Raw genomic sequence first — 22,488 nt, forward strand, 5'->3', positions numbered from 1 at the left:
TCCAGGGGAACACATGTTCCCTTTTCTGTGACATCCCGGCAGAAGCACAATGACGTCATGTATGTGCCAGCCACAAGAAGTGGAGCCCTGGGGACAGATGCAGAGTGCTGGTGAAATGGGAGTGAGGTGAGCATGTATGTGGGGTTTCTTTGTATGGGCTGTGTGCCATTATATAGACAGCTATGTGAGGGCTCATCCTGTATCTAGGAAGGCTATGTGATGTCTCATACTGTATGTAGGGGAACTGTGAGGGAGCTCATACTATATATAGAAAGGCTATGTGGTGGCTCATACTGTATATAGGGGGCTTTATGAACGCTCATTCTGTATATAGGCAGGTTATGTGAGGCAACATACTGAATCTAGGGAGGCTATGTAAGGGCTTATAATATATATAGCGGGACTTTGTGGGAGCTCATTCTGTATTTAACCCCATAACGACGGCCTAATGTCTCAAGACGTCGGAAAAACAGGGTACTTGTTCTGTACCGACGCTTTGAGACGTCATGCCAAAAAAAGCTTGGAGCGCCCCCCAGCGACGGAAAATCTCCGGGGTTTCAGCTACCGGGGGTAGCTGAGACCCTGAAGATCATGATTCAGGCCGTTTTTCCGGTCCCCGCAGCGATCACCGGTATACATCGTATACCGATGTTCATGTTACAGTAAATGACAGCGCCAGTAAAAAATTATTCATCTCCCACCTGGCATGAACAAACATGTCAGATGGGAGATAAATCTCTTCCCCATTCCCCTCCGGTCCCCCGGTGTCACCAAAGTGCCCCCCCGACCCCTCACCCCCTCCATAATCCAAGATGGCAACGCGCACACAGCAGCGCACCTCCTGAATTCATCTTCCTCCTCTGATTTCTGTCGCATGTGCCATGACACATGCAACAGGAAACTGCTCCCCAGGCCCTGCCAGGTCACCCTCTATCCCGCCCCCCCCCCGATGTCCTCCGGTGTTCACCTGTCGCAGTGCTGATCCCCCGCGACCCCCACCTCCTTCACAATGCACGCTGGGCACATGTGCAGAGCGCGGCTGTTAGCTCAGCTTCCTGCTTTGCTTTCAGAAACGCTGGCTGCTGCTCGCACTCTGCAGCTGTGACCCGTGGAGAGTGGGTCATTGCACCCTCACTCCTCACATGGAGGGTCTGCACACCTAGAAAATGGGGGACACGTTCCCTGAACGTGCCCCCCATATTCTAAAAGGTCCAGAATCTTTGTGGGACTTCCAAAATGGATTACAGCGGACACGATTTTTCTTTTTTCTCTTTTCAATAAATTGGTGAAAGAGGGAATGTTTTGGGGAGTGTTTTTTCAAATATTTTTTTTTTTTTGTTGTCATTTTTTTTTCTATTACTGTCAATTAGTTATGTCTGGTATCAGATAGACGCCGTGACATAACTAACTGCTGGGCTTGATGCCAGGTGACATTACATATCTGGTATCAACCTCATTTATTACCATGTTTGCCACCGCACCAGGGCAACGGGATGAGTTGGGGCGAAGTGCCAGGATTATCGCATCTAATAGATGCGCCACTTCTGGGGTGGCTGCGGCCTGCTATTTTTAGGCTGGGAAGAGTCCAATAACCATGGCTCTTCCCACCCTGAGAATACCAGACCCCAGCTGTGAGCTTCACCTTGGCTGGTGATCTAATTTGGGGAGGACCCCACGTTTGTTTGTTTTTTTTAAAAAAACAGCCTAGGGAGCCCTCCAAATTGATCACCAGCCAAGGTGAAGCTGTCAGCTGTAGTTTGCAGGCTACAGCTGTCTGCTTTACCCTAGCTGGCTATCAAAAATAGGGGGGACCACACGTCGTTTATTTTAATTATTATTTTTTGAGGGGGCAAAATACAAGGATAGGCACCCTTTAGTGCCACATGAAAGGCACTAAAGAGTGCCAGCTTAGAATATGCAGGGGGTGGGACGTTATATTTGTTTGACATCTATCCATGCATCCATTGTAGCATTTTAGGCTATGCGCCCACGATCAGGGTTTACAGCGTTTTGGGCGCAGAGTGTTTTCCCTGTGTCCATAACGCTGCGTTGTGCAGTAGAAGCACAGTGGAAGGAATTTTAGAAATCCCCTGCCCATTGCCTGCTTCTTTTCTCCGCAGCATAAACCGACCTGTGGTGCAGCTTCCCGAGCCTCAGCATGTCAATTTATGCTGCAAAGACGACAGTGTTCTCTGCAGGTAGAATAGAGCTAAAGTCCACAGCAGCCTGAACCCAAATCGTGGGCATGGGCAGCTGTGCTCTCCCGTGGACAACACTCACATCTCTGCAGGAAGGCTGATACTGTGTACTAGACGCCGTATCTCTGGATAATGGCCACATAGCCGAAAAGTGAGAAATTTGTTACTACAGCAACATTTTTGTGAAATACCTGTGGATTCAAAATGCTTACTATACTCCTGAATAAAATCCTTGTGAGGTCCAGTTTCCAAAATGGGGTCACTTGTGGGGGGTTTCTGCTGTACAGGTACCAAAGGGGCCCTGCTAATGTGACATGGTGCCCGCAATTTATTTCAACTTTTCCAAAATTCAAATGGTGCTCCTTCCATTCCAAGCTCTCCCATTTATCCAAACAGAGATTTTTGGCCACATGTGGGGTATCCCTGCGCTCAAAAGAGATTGGATAACAACCTGTAAAGTCCACTTTTTGTTGTTGCCTCTTGAAAAAGTAAGAAATTTGATGCTAAAGCAACATTTTGTGAAAAAAATGAAAATTTTCAATATGGCGACCTAAGCTTATCAAATTCTGTGAAGTACTCGTGGATTCAAACTGCTAACTATACACTTAGATAAAAGCCTTGAGGTGTCTTGTTTCCACAATGGGGTCACTTGTGGGGGACCTCCACTGTTTAGGCACCTTAGGGGCTTTCCAAATGCAACATAGCGTCCGCTAATGATTCCAGCCAATTGTGCAGTCAAATGGCGCTCCTTCCCTTCCGAGCCCTGCTGTGCACCCAAGCATTTGATTTCCATCACACATAAGGTATCAGCATACTCAGGAGAAATTGCACAATAAATTTTATGCTTTATTTTATCCTTTTACACTTGCAAAAAAAAAGGTCCCTGGTTGAAGTAACAATTTTGTGGTAAAAATGTATTTTTTATTTTTACAGCTCAACATTATAAACTTCTGTGAAGCACCTGAGGGTTCAGGGTACTCACCAAACATCTAAATAAATTACTTGAGGGGTCTATTTTCCAAAATGGGACCACATGTTGGGGAGCTTCACTGTATAGGCACCTCAGGGGCTCTCCAAATGCAAAATGGCGTCCGCTATTGATTCCAGCCAATTTTGCAGTCTAATGGCACTCTTTCCCTTCCAGTTAATTTCCACCACATATAAGGTATCGCCAAACTCAGGAGACATTGCACAATAAATTTCATGGTGATTTTTTTCCTGTTACCCTTGTGAAAAAAAAGCAAAAGCTACCTGGTTGAAGTAACAATTTTGTGGTAAAATTTTGTGGGGGTTTCTGCTGTTTAGGTACCTTAGGGGATCTCCAAATGCGACATGGTGCCCGCAATCTTTTTCAGCCAAATTTCCTTTCCAAAACTCAAATATTGCTCTTTCCGTTCCAAGCCCTCCCATTTTTCCAAACAAAGGTTTCAGACCACATGTGAGGTATCACCGCACTCATAAGAAAGTGGGTAACAAACGTTAAGGTCAAATTTTTGGAATTAACTCTTGAAAAAGTGAGAAAATTGATGCTAAAGCAACATTTTTGAGAAAATTATTAAAATTTTCAATATGACAACGTAACGTTAACAAAATCTGTGAAGTACCTGTGGGTCCAAAATGCTCACTATACCCCTAGACAGAAGCCTTGAGGGGTCTAGTTTCCAAAATGGCGTCACTTGTGAGGGGTTTCTTCTGTTTAGGTACCTTAGCGGACCTGTAAATGCAACATGGTGCCCGCAATCTATTTCAGCCAAATTTGCTTTCCAAAATTCAAATATTGCTCCTTCTGTTCCGAGCCCTCTCATTTGTCCAAACAGAGGTTTCTGACCACATGTGGGGTATTGGCGCGTTCATAAGAAAGTGGGTAACAAGTTTTGGGGTCCATTTTGTTGTGTTATTTCTTCTAAAAATGAATAAATTTGGGTTAGAGCAAGATTTTTAGGTAAAATTTAATTTTTGCTTTTTTTCATTCCACATTGCTTTTGTTCATGTGAAGCACCTGAAGGGTTAATAAACTTCTTGAATGTGGTTTTGAGTACTTTGGGGGGTGCAGTTTTTAGAATGGTCTCACTTTTGGGTATTTTCTGTCATCTAGGCCTAATGAAGTCACTTCAAATATGATGTGGTCCCTAAAAAAATGGTTTTGTAAATTTTGATGTAAAAATGAGAAATCGCTGATGAACTTTGAACCCTTGTAACTTCCTAACAAAAAAAAATGTTGTTTCCAAAATTGTGCTGATGTAAAGTAGACATGTGGGAAATGTTATTTATTAACTATTTTGTGTCACAGAACTCTCTGGTTTAACGGTATAAAAATTCAAAAGTTGAAAATTGTTACATTTTCAAACTTTTTGCCAAAATTCAATTTTTTTCATAAATAAACGCCAAAAATATTGTCCTAAATTTGGTACTAACATGAAGTCCAATATGTGACGAAAAAACAGTCTCAGAATCACCGGGATCCGTTGAAGCGTTCCAGAGTTATAACCTCATGAAGTGACACTGGTCAGAATTGCAAAATTTGGTCTGGTCATTAAGGTGAAAATTAGTTCCGTCACTAAGGGGTTAAGGTGGCTCTTTGGATTCTCATACTGTATACAGGGAGGCTATATGAGGTTATGAGGGCTGTATTTCTGGAGCTGTGTGGGGGCTCAACTGTATATAGGGGGCTATGTGAGGGCTCATGCTGTATACAGGTGATATATTAGAGCTTATACTGTATATAGGAGCTATATGGGGGCTCATACTGTATATAGGGGCTATGTAGTGGCTCATGCTGCATATAGGGGTGTTGTATGTGGTCCCATACTGTATATAGGGGGCTGTGTGTGGACTCATACAGTATGTAAGGAAATGTCAGCATATTTAATTCTGCTCAATATTACGTAATAAAAATATTAAAATAAAATAATAATTACAATTAACCCTTTTGCGCCAAAGCTTGTTTTTGCCTTCATGATGAGGCCATGTTTTTCAATTCTGACCAATGTCACTTTATATTGTAAGAACTCTGGAATGCTTCAACGGATCCCAGTGATTGTGAGAATGTTTTTTATGACACATTGTACTTCATTTTAGTGGTAAATTTTGTTCAATTTTATATATTTTTTTATATGAAAAATCAAACATGTTACAAAAAATTTGAAAATTTCGTAATGCCCTTGAACCAGATAGTTATATACACAAAATCGTTAATAAACAACATTATCCACTTATTTTATTCTAATTTTCATTTTTGAAATATTTTTTTTTTGTTATGAAATTAGAAGGGTTAAAAGTTTATTAGCAATTTCTCATTTTTCCAACAAAATCCTTTTTTAGGGACCATATCACATTTGAAGCAACCTATTTGACTGAAAATGCCCAAAAGTGACACCATTCTAAAAACTGCTCAGAACCACATTCAAGAAGTTTATTAAACCTTTAGGTGTTTCACAGGAATTAAAACAATGTGGAAGCAAAAATTTAAAATTGTTACTTTTTTCCAACAAAAAATTCCTAGTTTTCATACTTCAAAGGTTGAAGATAAATGTAAGTCCATTGAATTCAACTTATAGCCTAACATGTTGATCCAGATGAAGGCAGAAACCCTGTGGGGCAGGCACCAATAGCTCCATATTAGGGGAAAAAATTCCTTCCCAACTTCACAAATCTAGACTAGTTTCCTTGATCAACGCCCAATCACAGAATCTAGTCCACATAATTAGTAATATTATTTTTTAAAGAAAGGCATCCAGGCTTATCTTAAATTTTAGTAGTAAATTAATCATTACATCATGTAGGAGAGAGTTCCATAGTAGTGATGGGCGATTCCGACCTGTAAAGATCGAAGATCATACCGATCACATAGTGATCGAGTACACGTTCCCGATCACGAGCTTTCCTGGGACACTCGTGTTACAGATGGGATCCAGATCAGGTCCAGGGGCTCTAAAAAAAAAAGCCACTTTTTTAAAAACATTATGATCATACTTACAGGTCCCCTGACACGTCCTGCAGACTCTGTCACCCAGTCGCTCCTTCCGAGTCCGATCATTGCTGTGCTGCCGGTAACCAGCACTGACTTACAGGACCTTTAATGACGTCATAGTCATGTGACCAGTCTGGTGTGAATTTTTTACAGACATTGGCTTACAGACTGGTCACATGACTATGGCATCATCAAAGGTCCTTTTAACTGAACTTTCACTGTCACTGGGCGAGTGTCGCATCACGGCGCACAATCTTCCCACAGGAGCGGGTCAACTTCATATATTTCCATGCAGCTGATGTGTTTCTGTCCGGAGATTGTCAGGCCGTGCAGGGTGATGCAATGCGAGACTGCATGAGTCATACGCTCAGAGTCAGCCTGCTACACCGCTCTGTACAGAGCGATGAATAATTTGTGAAGCATAATTTGTCATTCAGAAAATATGTTTCTGTGCCGCCCCCCCTACAGCCGACGGGCTGCTCAGATCCGGATCCACAGTGGCTCGAGGGGTCTCCGGATCCGAGGCGGGGTCGCGCGGCTCCCTCGGAAATAAAAAGGGGGGAAATTGTTGTTTTGGGTGGTGAATGGGATAATGTTCGTGACGCCACCCACGGTTCGTGGTAATGTGAGAGACCACCGCTGCTGTTGGGGAGCCCATTACGGTGTTGAAGCAGCATGATGTTTAACCCCTCCGTGGGTAGGGGGTTTGGTGTCCCGGGGCCCGGTGATGTATGGAGTGGGGAACCCGTCGGGGGTGAAGGGACATCGGGTACTCACACAGTCCAAAGTCACTAATGCTGACACCAGGTAAACCAAACTCTTGAATGCTCTGTTGCTCTTGGCTGAGCACGCTGGGTCCGTGCCCCTTTGGGGTTGCTGGTTGGTCTGAAGCCTTGTCCCTTGGCACTGTGTGTAACTTGGTGGATCCCTTTCGCCTAAGACTACTCGGGTCCCGCTACCTCGGAAATAAAAAGGGGGGAAATTGTTGCTTTGTGTGGTGAATGGGATAATGTTCGTGATGCCACCCACTGTGCGTGGTAATGTGAGAGACTACCGCTGCTGTTGGGGAGCCCGTTACGGTGTTGAAGCAGCAGGATGTTTAACCCCTCCGTGGGTAGGGGGTTTGGTGTCCCGGGGCCCGGTGATGTATGGAGTGGGGAACCTGTCGGGGGTGAAGGGATATCGGGTACTCACACAGTCCAAAGTCACTAATGCTGACACCAGGTAAACCAAACTCTTGAATGCTCTGTTGCTCTTGGCTGAGCACGCTGGGTCCGTGCCCCTTTGGTGTTGCTGGTGTGTTGCTGGTTGGTCTGAAGCCTTGTCCCTTGGCACTGTGTGTAACTTGGTGGATCCCTTTCGGCTAAGACTACTCGGGTCCCGCTCACCTGCGTGGCTAGCAAGGTGAGCCTGTTCCCAGGGTTCACGCTTGGGATTTTCTGGACTGTTGTGGGAAGTCCTATCCCCCTCGTTGCGCTAGTACCCCGATTCAGCGGATGGTGAACAGTTCCTGAAGACTCCGTTCCTGTCGGGTGAATTACTGGGCTGCGTGAAGCTTCTTCCCATCCTAGGGTCCGCGTACCCCGTCGTGCCCTGGCCCCTGCCCGGTTGTAGCACAAGGCAGCCGGCCTGCTCTCTGTAGCAGCACCGTACCCCCTGTCACTACCCCCTGCGACCGGGGTTCCAGTTCCTTCTGGCCAGGCCAACGTCTGGCACCTGGGATGGGTACAGGAGCCCAGCTCCACAGCGTGACCTGTCCTGTCACCGCTGTCTCACTGCACAACTCTACTCAATTCTGACATCTCTGCCCTCCCTCTTCCATCCACCCATCTGGGTGGCCCTATTCCCCTCAGGCTGCCCAATGGGTGGTTGGTGAGTGTGGTGCAGAGTGTTCCTCAGGATTTATGTACACCTGTTGGTAGCAACACAAAATTGACAGGACCTGTAACCAAGGAGGAGCGGGTACCATGCAGAAGGGCAGATTGCACGGCACCCTTGTGACGACCTGATAGGCCAGGGCGTCACATTTCAACTGCTTAAAAGTAAAGTAGATGGTTTGTTTTACATCACTCCATCCGACGCTTGAAATTGTGCTTGGTGGTGTAAGGCTTATATCCAGCTCCTCGGCCATGGAAACCTATGCTATGAATGTTACCGCACACAGTTGATGCCATATGGGGTTTAGAGAGCTGCAGTTATTGACTCAGCAGAGTTTTGTCGACTTTTATGCACTCTGTGATCTCACTCTGTACCTCTACGTGGTCTGTCACTTTATCAGTTTCTTTGGTTTCTAAACGCTCCTACCTTTCAAGAATATTTAGGAAGAAAGAAATTTCATAAACTAACTTGTTACAACAGTGGCATCCTATTACAGGACAACACTCTAATTCAGTGAGCTCTTTGAAACGACCCATTCTTTTACAAATATTAATAAAGGCACACTGAATGGCTAGGGGCTGGTTTTTATACACTCTCGGCATTGGTACTGAATAAAAAAAAAAACTGAATTCAATGATTTACAAATGTGTTCCAATAACTTTGTCCATATAGTGTATTATTAGGAAATTAGTGTCCTTTCTAATACTGTAACTATAGCAGCTTTTAAGGGGCCCATGATCGCAGGGAATTCCAGGGATGCTGGAAAGGCAAGAAGAACAAATGCATGTGTTATCACTGCTGGACTTCCCTGCAGCGCCACCTACCCACAGTGGGAGGACTGCGATGATGAGTGGGGATGTCAAAGACGGCAGGCACTGTAAATGTACACTCTGGAGTGTACTGTAAGCAGCTGGCCTGGTTTTTGGAGACAGAATTACACAATCTCTTTCTGTTTAGTCCATCCCAGCTGCTTACAGCACAATCCAGGCCCCTGCTCTAAGTAGGCTCTGCAGCCTGCTGTTCTCCTCTCAAGTGTGTGAGCAGAGCGTGGTCTGGGCACTGCTTCTTGCTGAATCAGATATCATTTTTAACAGAACCATTAAGAACCAGCTGAATCCCATCCCTACAGGATAGTGATGTGTTGGTCGCGAACGATCTGACACAAAGATCCGGATCCCTGCTGTCAGTGACAGGAGCCGGATCCCCAATGAGAGCCAATAAAATCTCTAAACGGCTCTTTTCGCAGCTGAAACCCAGCCCACCCACAGATAAACCCCGCCCATTCAACAATCTAATTGGTCCCTTGTAAGTGGGCAGTGTTTAGCCACGGATGGGTGGGGTTTCATCTGCGTAACTATAATCTTAAATATGTGTTCACCTGCGGTGAACACATATTTAATAGGGAGCCAAGAACGATCCGAATAAGCCACCTCTTTTTGGTGAGTGGAGCCATGGGAAACGGATCACCAAAAAGAGGTCTGCCCATCACTACTACAGGAGGGCCAGTCTTTGAAGTGCTGAGGGAAGGGGTGGAGTGTCAAAGTCGGCAGCAGAGCAGGAGGGTCCGTCAATGATTTATGGGGTAGGTCTGATAAAACTAATTGTGTGATTTTATAAGTGCACTAATACGGCTAAAATAATTTCACCTGCATTTGTGCTTACTTAATCAGTCTGTTATATCCCGCCTGGAGTCTCTGGGACTTCGTCATGGGGCTGTCGTAATGAAACTTTCCAGCTATGAGGAAGAGGAGTCCATGGAAGGCCTGGAAAGTGTAAGTATATATTTCTGGGTGCTACAAAATAGAAAGAAAACACTTTGATCACAGAAGAAGAGAAAAAAAGATTACATCTGCATAGAAACCGAGAATATACAACATACTGATGCCAAAAAATAGCTTCTACAAATATAACTCCTAAAAAATCAGAAGCCAAAAGTTCAAAGCATAATAAGGTACAGAAAATCCAACAACTCTAATGTTTCATATGTAGAGACCTGAAACTATATATACAATATAACTGCATAAACTGTCCAATGCAGTAGAGTAAAGGCCGCTTTACACGCTACGATTTATCTGACGATATGTCGTCGGGGGTCACTTCCGTCATCGTTAGTGACGTTGTTGAGTGTGACACCTACGTGCGACTCCGAACAATCGCAAATAGGGTGAAAATCGTTGATTGTTGACACGTCGTTCAGTTTCAAAATATTGTTCGTCGTTTGGAACGCAGCAGACATATTACTACACTTGACACCCTGCTAACGACGAACACCATCCACACGACCGCCTTGGTCAAACAATATAAGATAATAAATAAATTCACTGCACTCATAGATTGTGATGCAAAAAGTTTTCCAAATTTATTGAGGCGACTGTGAAGTCATTCCGACATTTCGACCCCGCCTGGGTCTTAGTCAAGAGTCGCTTCAAGATGGGTGCCTGGGATATGGAAATTTGAGTGGGTTAATAGCGTTTGGTAGAGAATACACCATATCACCAGCCACAGCGCAGCTGCGCTGGCTAAACCCAGGACCTTTATCCTTAAGGTATTCTCTACCAAACGCTATTAACCCACTCAAATTTCCATATCCCAGGCACCCATCTTGAAGCGACTCTTGACTAAGACCCAGGCGGGGTCGAAACGTCGGAATGACTTCACAGTTGCCTCAATAAATTTGGAAAACTTTTTGCATCACAATCTATGAGTGCAGTGAATTTATTTATTATCTTGGATTGGACCCATTTTTCACTTACACCACCACCCACTTGTCAGAGTGCAGACCAATTTTTTGATCTTTGTTCAAACAATATATCGCTGAACGATGTAGCGTCGCTTGTGAGATGTGTTCGTGTGACCGCTACAAAACGACCTATGAGCCAAATCGTAACAACGATCTGGGCGTGTCACATCACTAACAAGATCGCTAGCGATATTGTTGTGTGCAAAGCCCGCTTTATATGCATATATCTTTCATAAAACATGAAATTGCACACTTGGCATTGCACTGAAAGATATTTCTCAGCTTTTCAGATAGTTGTTACTGGTTTTCATAGTAATCATATAGTGGGCTTTTGCTTTGCTCTAGTTTTAATTAACCCCTTCACGACTGGCCGATTTTTCGCTTTCCGTTTTTTTTTTTCGCCATTCTTTTTCTAAGAGACGTAACTTTTTTATTTTTCAGTCAATATGGTCATGTGAGAGCTCATTTTTTGCGGAACGAGCTGTACTTTTCAATGAAACCATAGGTTTTACCATATAGTGTACTGGAAAATGGCAAAAAAAAAAATCCAAATGCATAAAAATTGCAAAAAAAGTGCGATAGCACTATTGTTTTTGAGATATTTTATTCACTGTATTCACTGTATGGTAAAACTGATGTGTGGGTGTGATGCCTCAGGTCAGTGCGAGTTCGTAGACTCCAAACATGTATAGGTTTACTTTTATATAAGGGGTTAAAAAAAATTCGGAAGTTTGTCTGAAAAAAGTGGCGCCATATTCCGTGACCCGTAGCGTTCTCATTTTTCGGGATCTATGGCTCAGTGACGGATTATTTTTTGCGACTCGAGCTGACGTTTTTAACGGTACCATTTTTGCGCAGATGCTACGCTTTGATCGCCTGTTATTGCATTTTGCGCAAAAGTTGTGGCGACAAAAAAAACGTCATTTTGGCGTTTGGAATTTTTTTGCCGCTACGCCGTTTACTGATTAGATTAATTGATTTTATATTTTGATAGATCGGGCATTTCTGAACGCGGCGATACCAAATGTGTGTATATTTTTTTAATCCTTTAATTTTCAATGGAGCAAAAGGGGGGTGATTTGAACTTTTATTTTTTTTGTTTTTTTTTAATTTTCTAAAACTTTTTTTTTTTACTTTTTTTTTTTTATTTTACTAGTCCCCCTAGGGGGCTATTGCGATCAGCAATCCGATCGCTCTGCACTATCTGCTGATCACAGCTACACAGCTGTAAACAGCAAATACGTGCACTTTCTGCTTCCCTGGCCTCCGTGGAAAGCGAAAGTGAAAGTAGTTCATGTCTAGCACAGGAGTCATCACATGACCCTGTGCTACCATGACAACCATCGGAAGTCATGTGATCATGTCACGTGACTTCCGGTATCGGGCGGTAAGTAAAACTTTACCGCGATCGCGTTTATAATGGCGCTGTCACATATTGACAGCGCCATTACAGGGGTTAAATGGCACGAGCAGATAACGATTCTGCTCGTGCCTAGCAGGCACACATCTCAGCTGTGAAAATCAGCTGAGATGTGCGCCGATCGCAGCATGCTGCTGCCAGGAGACCGCGGGCAGTAACGTTATGACCGCTAGGACGTAATTTTACGGCCCACGGTCGTTAAGGGGTTAAGAGTTGTCCATAATTTGGGAAAAAAAGTAGAATCTTTTATTCCGCAATATCACCATTTTCCCGCATTCAATCTGTTTGGTATTGTAGGACTACTTTTTTTATTAGTATATAATCAATAGGAAATTACTTGTGAGAGGAACTGTAGTAAATGGGTTTCTAGAAGTTAAATACCCAGGTAGTATTCCAACTAGTTAAAATCAGAGATGGTCTGATATAAAGTGCCTTGATACCCCGCAAACTTTTTCACATTACCCCACAAAGTTTATTTTATTTTATTTGGATTTTATGTTGTATACCAAACACAAAGTAACAAGAATTTGTGAAGTTTAAATGAAATGATAAATAGTTTTAATATTTTAAAACTATAACTGAAAATTGTGTTGTACATTTGTATTTAGCCCCCGCCCTCCGTCAGTACTTTTTAGGACCACCTTTCACTGCAAATACTAATTTAAGTCTTTTTGAAAATTATTTGCCCATTCGGAGGCTTACATTTTTGCCCATTATTCATTTCAAAATGGGTTTAGCTCCGTGAGATTAGATGGAGAACGCCTGTGAACAGCAATTTTCAAGTCTTGCCACAAATTCTCAGTAGGATCTAGGTCTAGACTGTGACTGGGCCATTTACACACATGAATATGCTATGATCTAAACCATTACATTGTAGCTCTGGCAGTATGCTTAGGGTCGTTGTTCTGCTGGAAGGTGAACCTACACCCCAATCTCAAGTTGCAGCCTGTAACAGGTTTTCCTCCAGAATTGTCCTTGCGGTAGAATAGCATTCCTATAGAATGATGCTGCCACCACCTTGTTTGACAGTGGAGATGGTATTTTCAGGGCAATGTGCAGTGCACACAGAATTTTGTATCACCCCAAAAAGCTTTGTTCTCATCTGAGCAGAGCACCTTCTTCCACTTCCACATGCTACCTGTGTCCCCTACATGGCGTTTTGTAAACTCTAAATAGGACTTCTTATGGCTGACATTCAAAAATAGCTTTCTTCTTGCCACTCGTCCATAAATGCCAGATAAGTGGCGTATACAACTAATAGTTGTCCTGAGGACAGATTCTACCACCTGAGCTTTGAATCTCTGCAGCTCCTCCAGAGTGACCATGGGCCTCTTGGCTGCTTCTTTAATTACTGCTCTCCTTGCTTAGGATGTCAGTTTAGGTGGAAAGCCATGTATTGGTAGGCTTGCAGTTTGGCCATAGTCCTTCCATTTTTGGATGATGAATTGAACAGTGCTCCGTGAGAGGTTCAGAGCTTAGGATATTTTTTTATCACCTAACACTGCTTTACTCATCTCCACAACTTTATCCTTGACCTTTCTGGTGTATTCCTTGGTTTTCATGATCCCATTTGATCCCTAATGTTCTAAAAAAATAACACTGAGGCTTTCACAGAACAGCTGTAGCTCAACTGAGAATAAAGTACACACAGGTGGACACAATTTACTCTTTAGGTGACTTCTGGAGCAAATTAATCACGCAGTACTTTATTTAGGCTACTTTCACACATCCGGTTTGAGCCCTGCGGCTCAATCCGGCTGTGAAAACTATGCAACGGATGCGGTGAAAACACCGCATCCTTTGCATAAGTTTTTACATGCGGCCGGTCCGGTTTTTTCCGGTTGCGGCATGCTACTGAGCATGCGCAGTGGAAAATACCGCATGCGGCGACCGGATGCGGTTTTTTCCGCATCGCGCCGCATCCGGCCTCCATAGGGATGCATTGAAAAATGCGCCGCAGCGGCCGGATGCGGCGCGATGCGGTGTTTTTTGCCGGAGCAAAAAACGTTGCAGGGTACGTTCGATCCGGCCGCCGCATCGGCTAAATCTGCCGCATGCGGCAAAAACCGGACCGAACGCAAGCCCCTACGGCACAATGCGGCACTAATGTAAGTCAATGCAAAAAAAAACCGCAATCGGCGTTACAAAAGCCGGTTGCGGTTTTTCTGCAGAACGCCGTATTGTGCCGCAGAGCAAAAATCCGGATGTGTGAAAGTACCCTAAGTTGTATAAGATTACAGGGGGCTGAATACAAATACACTCCTTATATTTCAGATTTATATTTTTAAAATATTTAGAAAAACAGGTATCATTTCCTTTACACTTCAGAAATACTTGCTACTTTCTGCTGTTATATCCCATAAAATCATAATTACTTTTTCAAGGCGATGTATATGTCCACTCATTGAACCTTTTAGGAGTTGCAGGTCTAAGAATTAATTGTGAATAATAATGTGAAACAGACCATTTAAACAACTTACTAGTGTCACCACAAAAAGAGGAATTAAATTTTCCCCAAAAAATTCTGAAAAATTCACAGCAAGAAAGGGCAACAGTGTTTACCTGCCCAGGCCACAGAATCAAATGCACTCACAGGATGCAGCAAACGGCTCAATAAACATGGAGGCAACGATGCAAAACACTGATGGAGCAACCACTCACACATTACCACTGCCTGGAGATTGCTTAGTATTAAAATTACCTTGTAAACTAGGGTCTCTCTATCTGTGTGATGCACTTATATAGTGCTGGGAAGCCCACATAATCTAATAGCATGGCCGTCATTAATAGGCTGTAAGCCAGACACTGTGCACCTACATGTGTGAATAGCGCCTATACAAGCCATTTGTGTGGCCCTCCATGGATTGGCAGTGTGTGAGTGCTTGCTCCAACAGTGTTTTGCACCTGTTGCCTGGGCAGGTTCTTGCTGTGAACTTAGTAGTGTCACCTATTACAACATGAAGCCATAAGTAATTGAATAATGAAAAGGTTTTCTAGATGCCATAATATCCCTATAAAGCAGCACTTAACCCTAGAACGCATACCTGGGGCCTCGCAGGCCTGCTAGGTTACTTGTTTTCTATGGTATATTTCTGTGGTTGCGCGTGCTAGGGTTAATACCATCAGGACAGGCTGGCTGTAATCTGATTTTTCTTCTTATCTATGAGGTCACTTTATTTTAAGGCCACCTTCACATGTACATGTTTCCAGTACTTGTGACATTCATTATTTTCACCCATAGCCCATGTACCCATTATAACCTATGGTGCTGCTCACACGTCCGTATTTTCACACTGTCTGTACCTACGGAATACTTGCGGCCACATGACCGCTCACTCCCAGCACCGGAAAATCCTGACAGTGTGCACTATGAGGATTCACAAGTCTGCAGTCACATAGAATGACTGCAGACTTAAGCCTCAAGCCTTGACAACCCCTTTAGTTTATTTCCTTATGTTTAATAATATGACTATATGGTCATTATTGTATTAGTACGTTTGTACTCTAATCAGTGACAAGCTCATAATATATCTTTATTAACGTGTTTTTATAAATATTTTAAAAAAATAAAAAAAAAAAAATGACGTCATGTTATCCTAAAGTTCATCCGCTATGTAATAGTCGATTTTGTGGTACATCATACTGCTTTATGGAAGCTGTATTTGCTCTAGTACTTGTGGAAGAAGGTAGAACAGTAAATGAATTGATATGCTCTTACTATAACATATTCTTAATTATTTTATAGAGCTATTTTTTGCAGAGGTGTTTTGATTTCATGCTCTATTCAAGAAAAACTTATATTTAATTAACAGGATGAATTAATGAGGACACTTTCATCCTATCATATGATTGCGCCAAGATACAGGTGGCGCAGAAGCAGATGGGGTACTCTGTGTCCTGTGGCTTTGAAAGAGGGATATATTAAAAAAGGATTGGCAGAATTTGCTGTTAGGTAAGGTTTTTTGTAGAAATTACTCCAAATTATATCCTATTAGAATATTCTGATATAATTTGTTTCATTTTTAGTTTTCTGGATAAAATGTACGTCCTGTCTGATGAAGAATCGCTGATGAAGTTTATTCAGAACCCACGGCCATACCTTCTTCCTCCTATGCCATTACCTCCCTGCAAGGTGGCAGTTTTTGGGCCAAAATCCTCAGGGAAGACAACTGTCTGTAACCTAATAGCCAACAAATATTCAGGAAAGGTACTGAATGGCATGATTGTTACATAAAAATACAAGTTTAGTAAATACCTCCTTCTTTAAGACGTACCTCAATTTTCACAAGAAAACGATTATAGTTTAGGACTGTGTAGTATTGTCATTTCTCTAAATTACTTTATTACACGTTTTTCTGATAAGTGCTGCACAGACTACCCAAAACGTTTCCTGCATGCTGCACTAAACTAGGAATCTCTTCGCGCTTCACTACCAACTTCAGTGTGGGAGCAAGCACTGTAAAGCCTGTGATCCTTGCACCGTCACTTAAAACAGCAGCATAGCAGCAGAAAAATGCTACTTAGTTTAGTGCAGTCATCATCAAATATCTGTAATAGAGTCATTTATAAAAACTATTGCAACAGAAAACCAGTTGAGTTGAAGGACTCTGCAGTGTAAGTGGAGGTATGCTTTCAATTCTTGACATTTTGAAGTCTTGAGAAGTTCTGTGACTGTCTAAAGTAGTTTAAATGTTTTCTTTTTAAAAGGGTGAGCAATAGTTTAATTCAAAGTGACTGTCAAAGTTCATCTGTATTAAAGGGGTTGTCCACTAGTTGGACTACCCCTTTTCAATCCCTATTTTTGCCCCCAATAAAATAATATCTATTTTCACCTCCATTGCTGGCACCATTCCAACGATGTTGGCAGGGGTTCTCCCAGGAATTATGTGACATTGTTATACCGCATGATCCCTGCACGTAGTCAGGGCTGGCTTCACTGTCCCCCGCCTTCAGACAAATCGGACACATCTAGGGTAAGTGAGAACTTCGGTAGCTCTATCACTTCCTCCGGATGTCAATTATATTCAAGGAGGAGAGTGAAGTCAGCATTGATTGGTTGCAGGGATCATGTGACATAACAATGTCATGCGATCCCTGGGAGAGCCCCTGCCAACACAGCTAGAACGACTGTATAGGGGGATGCAAGTGTTATTATTTAACTTGGGGCAAACATAGGGCTTGTCTGAGTAGTAGACAAACCTTTTAAGGGTAATTTACCTCAGTATACAGTACAGACCAAAGGTTTGGACACACCTTCTCATTTAAAGAGTTTTCTGTATTTTCATGACTCTGAAAATTGTAGATTCACATTGAAGGCATCAAAACTATGAATCAACACATGTCGAATGAAATACTTAACAAACAAGTGTGAAACAACTGATAATATGTCTTGTATTCTAGGTTCTTCAAAGTAGCCACCTTTTGCTTTGATTACTGCTTTGCACACTCTTGGCATTCTCTTGATGAGCTTCAAGAGGTAGTCACCGGAAAATGGTTTTCCAACAGTCTTGAAGGAGTTCCCAGAGATGCTTGGCACTTGTTGGCCCTTTTGCCTTCACTCTGGAGGTGTGTTTGGGGTCATTGTCCTGTTGAAAAATAAATGATGGTCCAACTAAATGCAAACCGGATGGAATAGCATGCCACTGCAAGATGCTGTGATAGGCATGCTCGTTCTGTATGCCTTCAATTTTGAATAAATTCCCAACAATGTCACCAGCAAAGCACCCTCACACTATCACCCCTCCTCTTCCATGCTTCACGGTGGGAACCAGGCATGTAGAGTCCATCCGTTCACCTTTTCTGCGTCGCACAAAGACACAGTGGTTGGATCCAAAGATCTCAAATTTGGACTCATCAGACCAAAGCACAGATTTCCACTGGTCTAATGTCCATTCCTTGTGTTCTTTAGCCCAAACAAGTCTCTTCTGCTTGTTGCCTGTCCTTAGCAGTGGTTTCCTAGCAGCTATGTTACCATTAAGGCCTGCTGCACAAAGTCTCCTCTTAACAGTTGTTCTAGAGATGTGTCTGCTGCTAGAACTCTGTGTGGTATTGACCTGGTCTCTAATCTGAGCTGCTGTTAATCTGCGATTTCTGAGGCTGGTGACTCGGATAAACGTATCCTCCGCAGAGGTGACTGATTTTCCTTTCCTGGGGTGGTTCTCATGTGAGCCAGTTTCTTTGGAGCGTTTGATAGTTTTTGACACTGCACTTGGGGACACTTTCAAAATTTTACCAATTTTTTCGGACTGATTGACCTTCATTTCTTAAAGTAATGATGGCCTCTCGTTTTTCTTTACTTTGCTGCTTTTTTCTTGCCATAATAACAATTCTAACAGTTTATTCAGTAGGACTATCAGCTGTCTATCCACCAGACTTCAGCACAACACAACTGATGGACCCAACCCCATTTATAAGGCAAGAAATCCCACTTATTAAACCTGACAGCGCACACCTGTGAAGTGAAAACCATTTCCGGTGACTACCTCTTGAAGCTCATCAAGAGAATGCCAAGAGTGTGGAAAGCAGTAATCAAAGCAAAAGGTGGCTACTTTGAAGAACCTAGAATATAAGATATACTGTATTTTCAGTTGTTTCACACTTTTTTGTTAAGTATTTCATTCCACATGTGTTAATTCATAGTTTTGATGCCTTCAATGTGAATCTACAATGTTCAGAGTCATGAAAATAAAGAAAACTCTTTGAATGAGAAGGTGTGTCCAAACTTTTGGTCTGTACTGTATGTGCATCACTTTCTGGAAAATCATCTTTTTTTACCTGATGTTTTATTATTCTGTACTTTATAATTATTTTGTCCTTATTGTGCAGATTTCATGCACTGAGTCCTTAGAAAGTCTGTGATTGGCTGCTCTGTATAAACACAAGCCTATCGGAGGCGTATGAGCTGAAGGAAGGAGGGAAAGAACCAATGATAAAACAGGAGGTGTGTCTTAGACAACCTTGGACTGCCTTTAAACACTGGAAATTGTAGTCACAGGTTTCAGCTCTGCCCTAATGAAGCTGAGCTAAAAAGCAGCAACAAGCAAAATAAATAGCTTTTTGGGTGCCATGGGCTTGGTTTAGCATTTAAGCTTTAATTATGTTATTTAAAATGGAATCATTAATATGTACTGTATATATCTTTTCAGGTATTTGATATGTCTGTGCTTATTGTACCATATATGGAAGAAGCTAAACAAAATGCCATGAAAAAAGCGTGTGAGGAAGCCACCGAGCAAGCTATAGAAGCTGTGAAACAAAAGTTACAGCAAGAGGCATTATTGAAAGCAGAAGGTATAAGAAAATGTGCCCCACTTTCATCCTATCCTCTCCTTTACTTTCTGCTTGTTATTCTTTGATCTGCTTTTGGTAAACTATCGACCAGTTTTTAAATTTTATGTTTGGCTTTTATGTTATCTATAAAGGGAATCTGTCTGAAGGTTTTTGCTATACAAGTTTAACCAGTAGAAATTATCATTGCTTGGACTACTTTGTCACAGGCAGGGCAGTCTGGCTTGCCCTCTCCTCTGATTAATAACTCACTGTTAATGTATAATCTATATAGAAGCCTGGTGTGAGCGGGACAACTTTCTCAGCTCAGCTACATGACTAAATCTAAAAATTCTGATTGTGTCAGAACGGCTACAGCCAGTAATCTAAGTGATACATCATTGGATTCAGGGTCTCTGTCTCTACATTACACTGCTCTGAAATAAGGTCGCAAAAACTTGGTGTATAATCTATATAGAAGCCTGGTGTGGGCGGGACAACTCTCTCAGCTCAGCTACATGACATAATCTAAAAATTCTGATTGTGTCAGAACGGCTACAGCCAGTAATCTAAGTGATACATCATTGGATTCAGGGTCTCTGTCTCTACATTCTGCTGCTCTCAGATGAGGTAGCAAAAAGCTGGTGAAAGATTCCCTTTAACACTTCTATAAAGAGGACGTTCTCTAAAGAAATTCTCTAATTCTCTATTCACTTCTCTAAAGAGGAAATAAAAAAACCCCACTACATTGCTGTTATTACAATTTCCTGATTAGGCAGATCTGTTCAGTCTTAGTAATGGCGCTGTCTGTATGTACCGAGTGTGGAAACCGAATGTAAAAATCCTACTATAACTTTACATCGGATGTTGAAATGAAGGTGGAGCTTTCACATAATCCAATGGTCCAATAGAGTCTCCCTTTATGTGTCTGAATTGTTCTAGAAACCTAATGCACAATCTGTACTGATCCCTTATTCCCCCCAAAACAACTTCCTATTCCAAAATACAACGTCCTTTCTGTCCATAACAGAAACTGTAGTGTGTGGAAAATTAGTTTTTTGGGATAGGATGTATCTGAACAACACAGAACTTTTGGATTATATTGTAAATGTTTGGGAGTGGTCACTAATCACGTCCAAGTTTTGTTTACAGTAAGTAGATAGATCTTTATTAATAAAAGATAAACAGTAATATGATGACTATTATTATCATTCTAATAAAAGAAGCCCAGAAAGAAGCTGAAAAGGAAGGAGAACCTGATGAAATTTCAAGTCTGGCGGATGAAGATCATAGTGAGAGGGGTAAGTGATTGGAAAGAATAAATGAAGGAATATTCATAGTCTCATAAAATTCAAACAGCAATCATTATAGGTAATGTGTTAATATAGTGAATTCATTCAGCATGTGGCAAAAACCTTTGTTTTCCGTCCCTGATTCTTGAGTGCTTTACATTATATAAGTGCATTAATCCCTCATGACCAGGCGATTTTCCATTTTTTCTTTTTCATTTTCTTTGTCGCTCCATTGGGAGACCCAGACAATTGGGTGTATAGCTACTGCCTCCGGAGGCCACACAAAGTATTACACTTAAAAGTGTAAACCCCTCCCGTCTGCTATACACCCTCCCGTGCATCACGGGCTCCTCAGTTTTTATGCTTTGTGCGAAGGAGGCTGACATCCACGCATAGCTCCACATCTTAGTCAGCAGCAGCTGCTGACTAGGTCGGATGGAAGAAAAGAGGGCCCATATCAGGGCCCCCAGCATGCTCCCTTCTCACCCCACTCTGGTCGGCGGTGTTGTTAAGGTTGAGGTACCCATTGCGGGTACATAGCCAGGAGCCACATGCTGTTTTCCTTCCCCATCCCTTTAAGGCTCTGGGTGAAGTGGGACCCGGATCGGTCTCCAGGCACTGGGACCATGCTCCCTCCGCAGCCCCTGGGGAATCTGCCGGATAGGAGCCGAGTATCGTCAGGGACAAGGCCCTGCTACTGTGAGGTACTCTGTGTCCCCGTGGGGACCGCGCATGGAGCGCTTGTGCCATACACACTGCAGCACTGCTGGGTGTGTTAGTGCGCCGGGGACTACCGCGCCGGCCGTGCTTATTTGCCGGCCGCGCTTATAACTTTAGTCCCCGGCTTTTGCGGCCTAGTATCGCATATTCCCGCCCCCGGGCCTGCCAGTCAGGGGAAGGGCGGGACGCTGCACAGGACGGCAGCACTGAGGGCTGGAGCATACTCTGTATCCTCCTCCCCCCTCACTCAGCACAGTGGGGCACTAGATTCCCGCACTTTCTAGGGCACGCCCACGGCCCCCTCCTCCCCACAGAACGCCGGCAGCCATTCCTGTCAGCACTTCTGACGCTGGAGAGGAGAGACAACATCAGGGAGGCCCGGGCACGGATTCTGGTGATCACACAACCGCTGTGAGCGGTCGGTAAGCAGCACCTGAGGTGCTGGCCCCACTGAGTGCCGAAGTGTACATATATATATATATATATATGCTTGTTTGTATGGTCGCACTGTTGATTTTTGGCTACTCCTGGAGAAGCCTTACAGTCCAGCCCCGGGCACTGTTCAATCATTATACCACCCCCGGACCTGCCAGTCAGGGGGAAGGGCGGGACAGTCGGGCTGACGCCGACAGTGAGGGCCGGAGCACACTTCGCTGTCCTCCGCCCCCCTCACTAATCACGCTACGGAACTGATCCCCTCAAGGTACTCAGTGTCCCCTTGGGGACGGTGCAGAGAGCAGCTTCGCCCCAGACTTGGCGACTACCGCGCCGACCGCGCCTGCTTGCCGGCCGCGGTCTGTAACTTTAGCTCCCGGCTTTTGCGGCCTAGCGCCTTAAACTCCCGCCCCTGGCCCTGCCAGTCAGGGGGAAGGGCGGGACGGTCAGTCGGAGGCTAGCAGTGACGGCTGGAGCACACTTGGCTGTCCTCCGCCTCCCTCACGTTTCACTCAGGGCACCAGATTCCCGCACTTTTGGGGTTACGCCCACGGCTCCCCCCTCCACTG

The 22,488-nt window shown here is 43.5% G+C and overlaps 1 protein-coding gene across 4 annotated transcripts in view; it reads left to right on the forward strand.

The window, feature by feature from the left end:
* The window catches only part of AK9 (adenylate kinase 9), a 212,329-nt gene that overhangs the window by 83,609 nt on the left and 106,232 nt on the right, over positions 1-22,488 (forward strand). For all 4 annotated transcript variants that reach the window (XM_075340057.1, XM_075340058.1, XM_075340059.1 and 1 more), the window contains exons 10-14: positions 9,717-9,818; positions 16,019-16,158; positions 16,233-16,413; positions 19,352-19,496; positions 20,696-20,773. In XM_075340057.1, the coding sequence (XP_075196172.1) occupies positions 9,717-9,818; positions 16,019-16,158; positions 16,233-16,413; positions 19,352-19,496; positions 20,696-20,773 (646 nt within the window). The remainder of the gene's footprint in view (positions 1-9,716; positions 9,819-16,018; positions 16,159-16,232; positions 16,414-19,351; positions 19,497-20,695; positions 20,774-22,488) is intronic.

This window comes from Anomaloglossus baeobatrachus, chromosome 3, assembly GCF_048569485.1.
Source record: "Anomaloglossus baeobatrachus isolate aAnoBae1 chromosome 3, aAnoBae1.hap1, whole genome shotgun sequence".
Lineage (NCBI taxonomy): Eukaryota > Metazoa > Chordata > Amphibia > Anura > Aromobatidae > Anomaloglossus > Anomaloglossus baeobatrachus.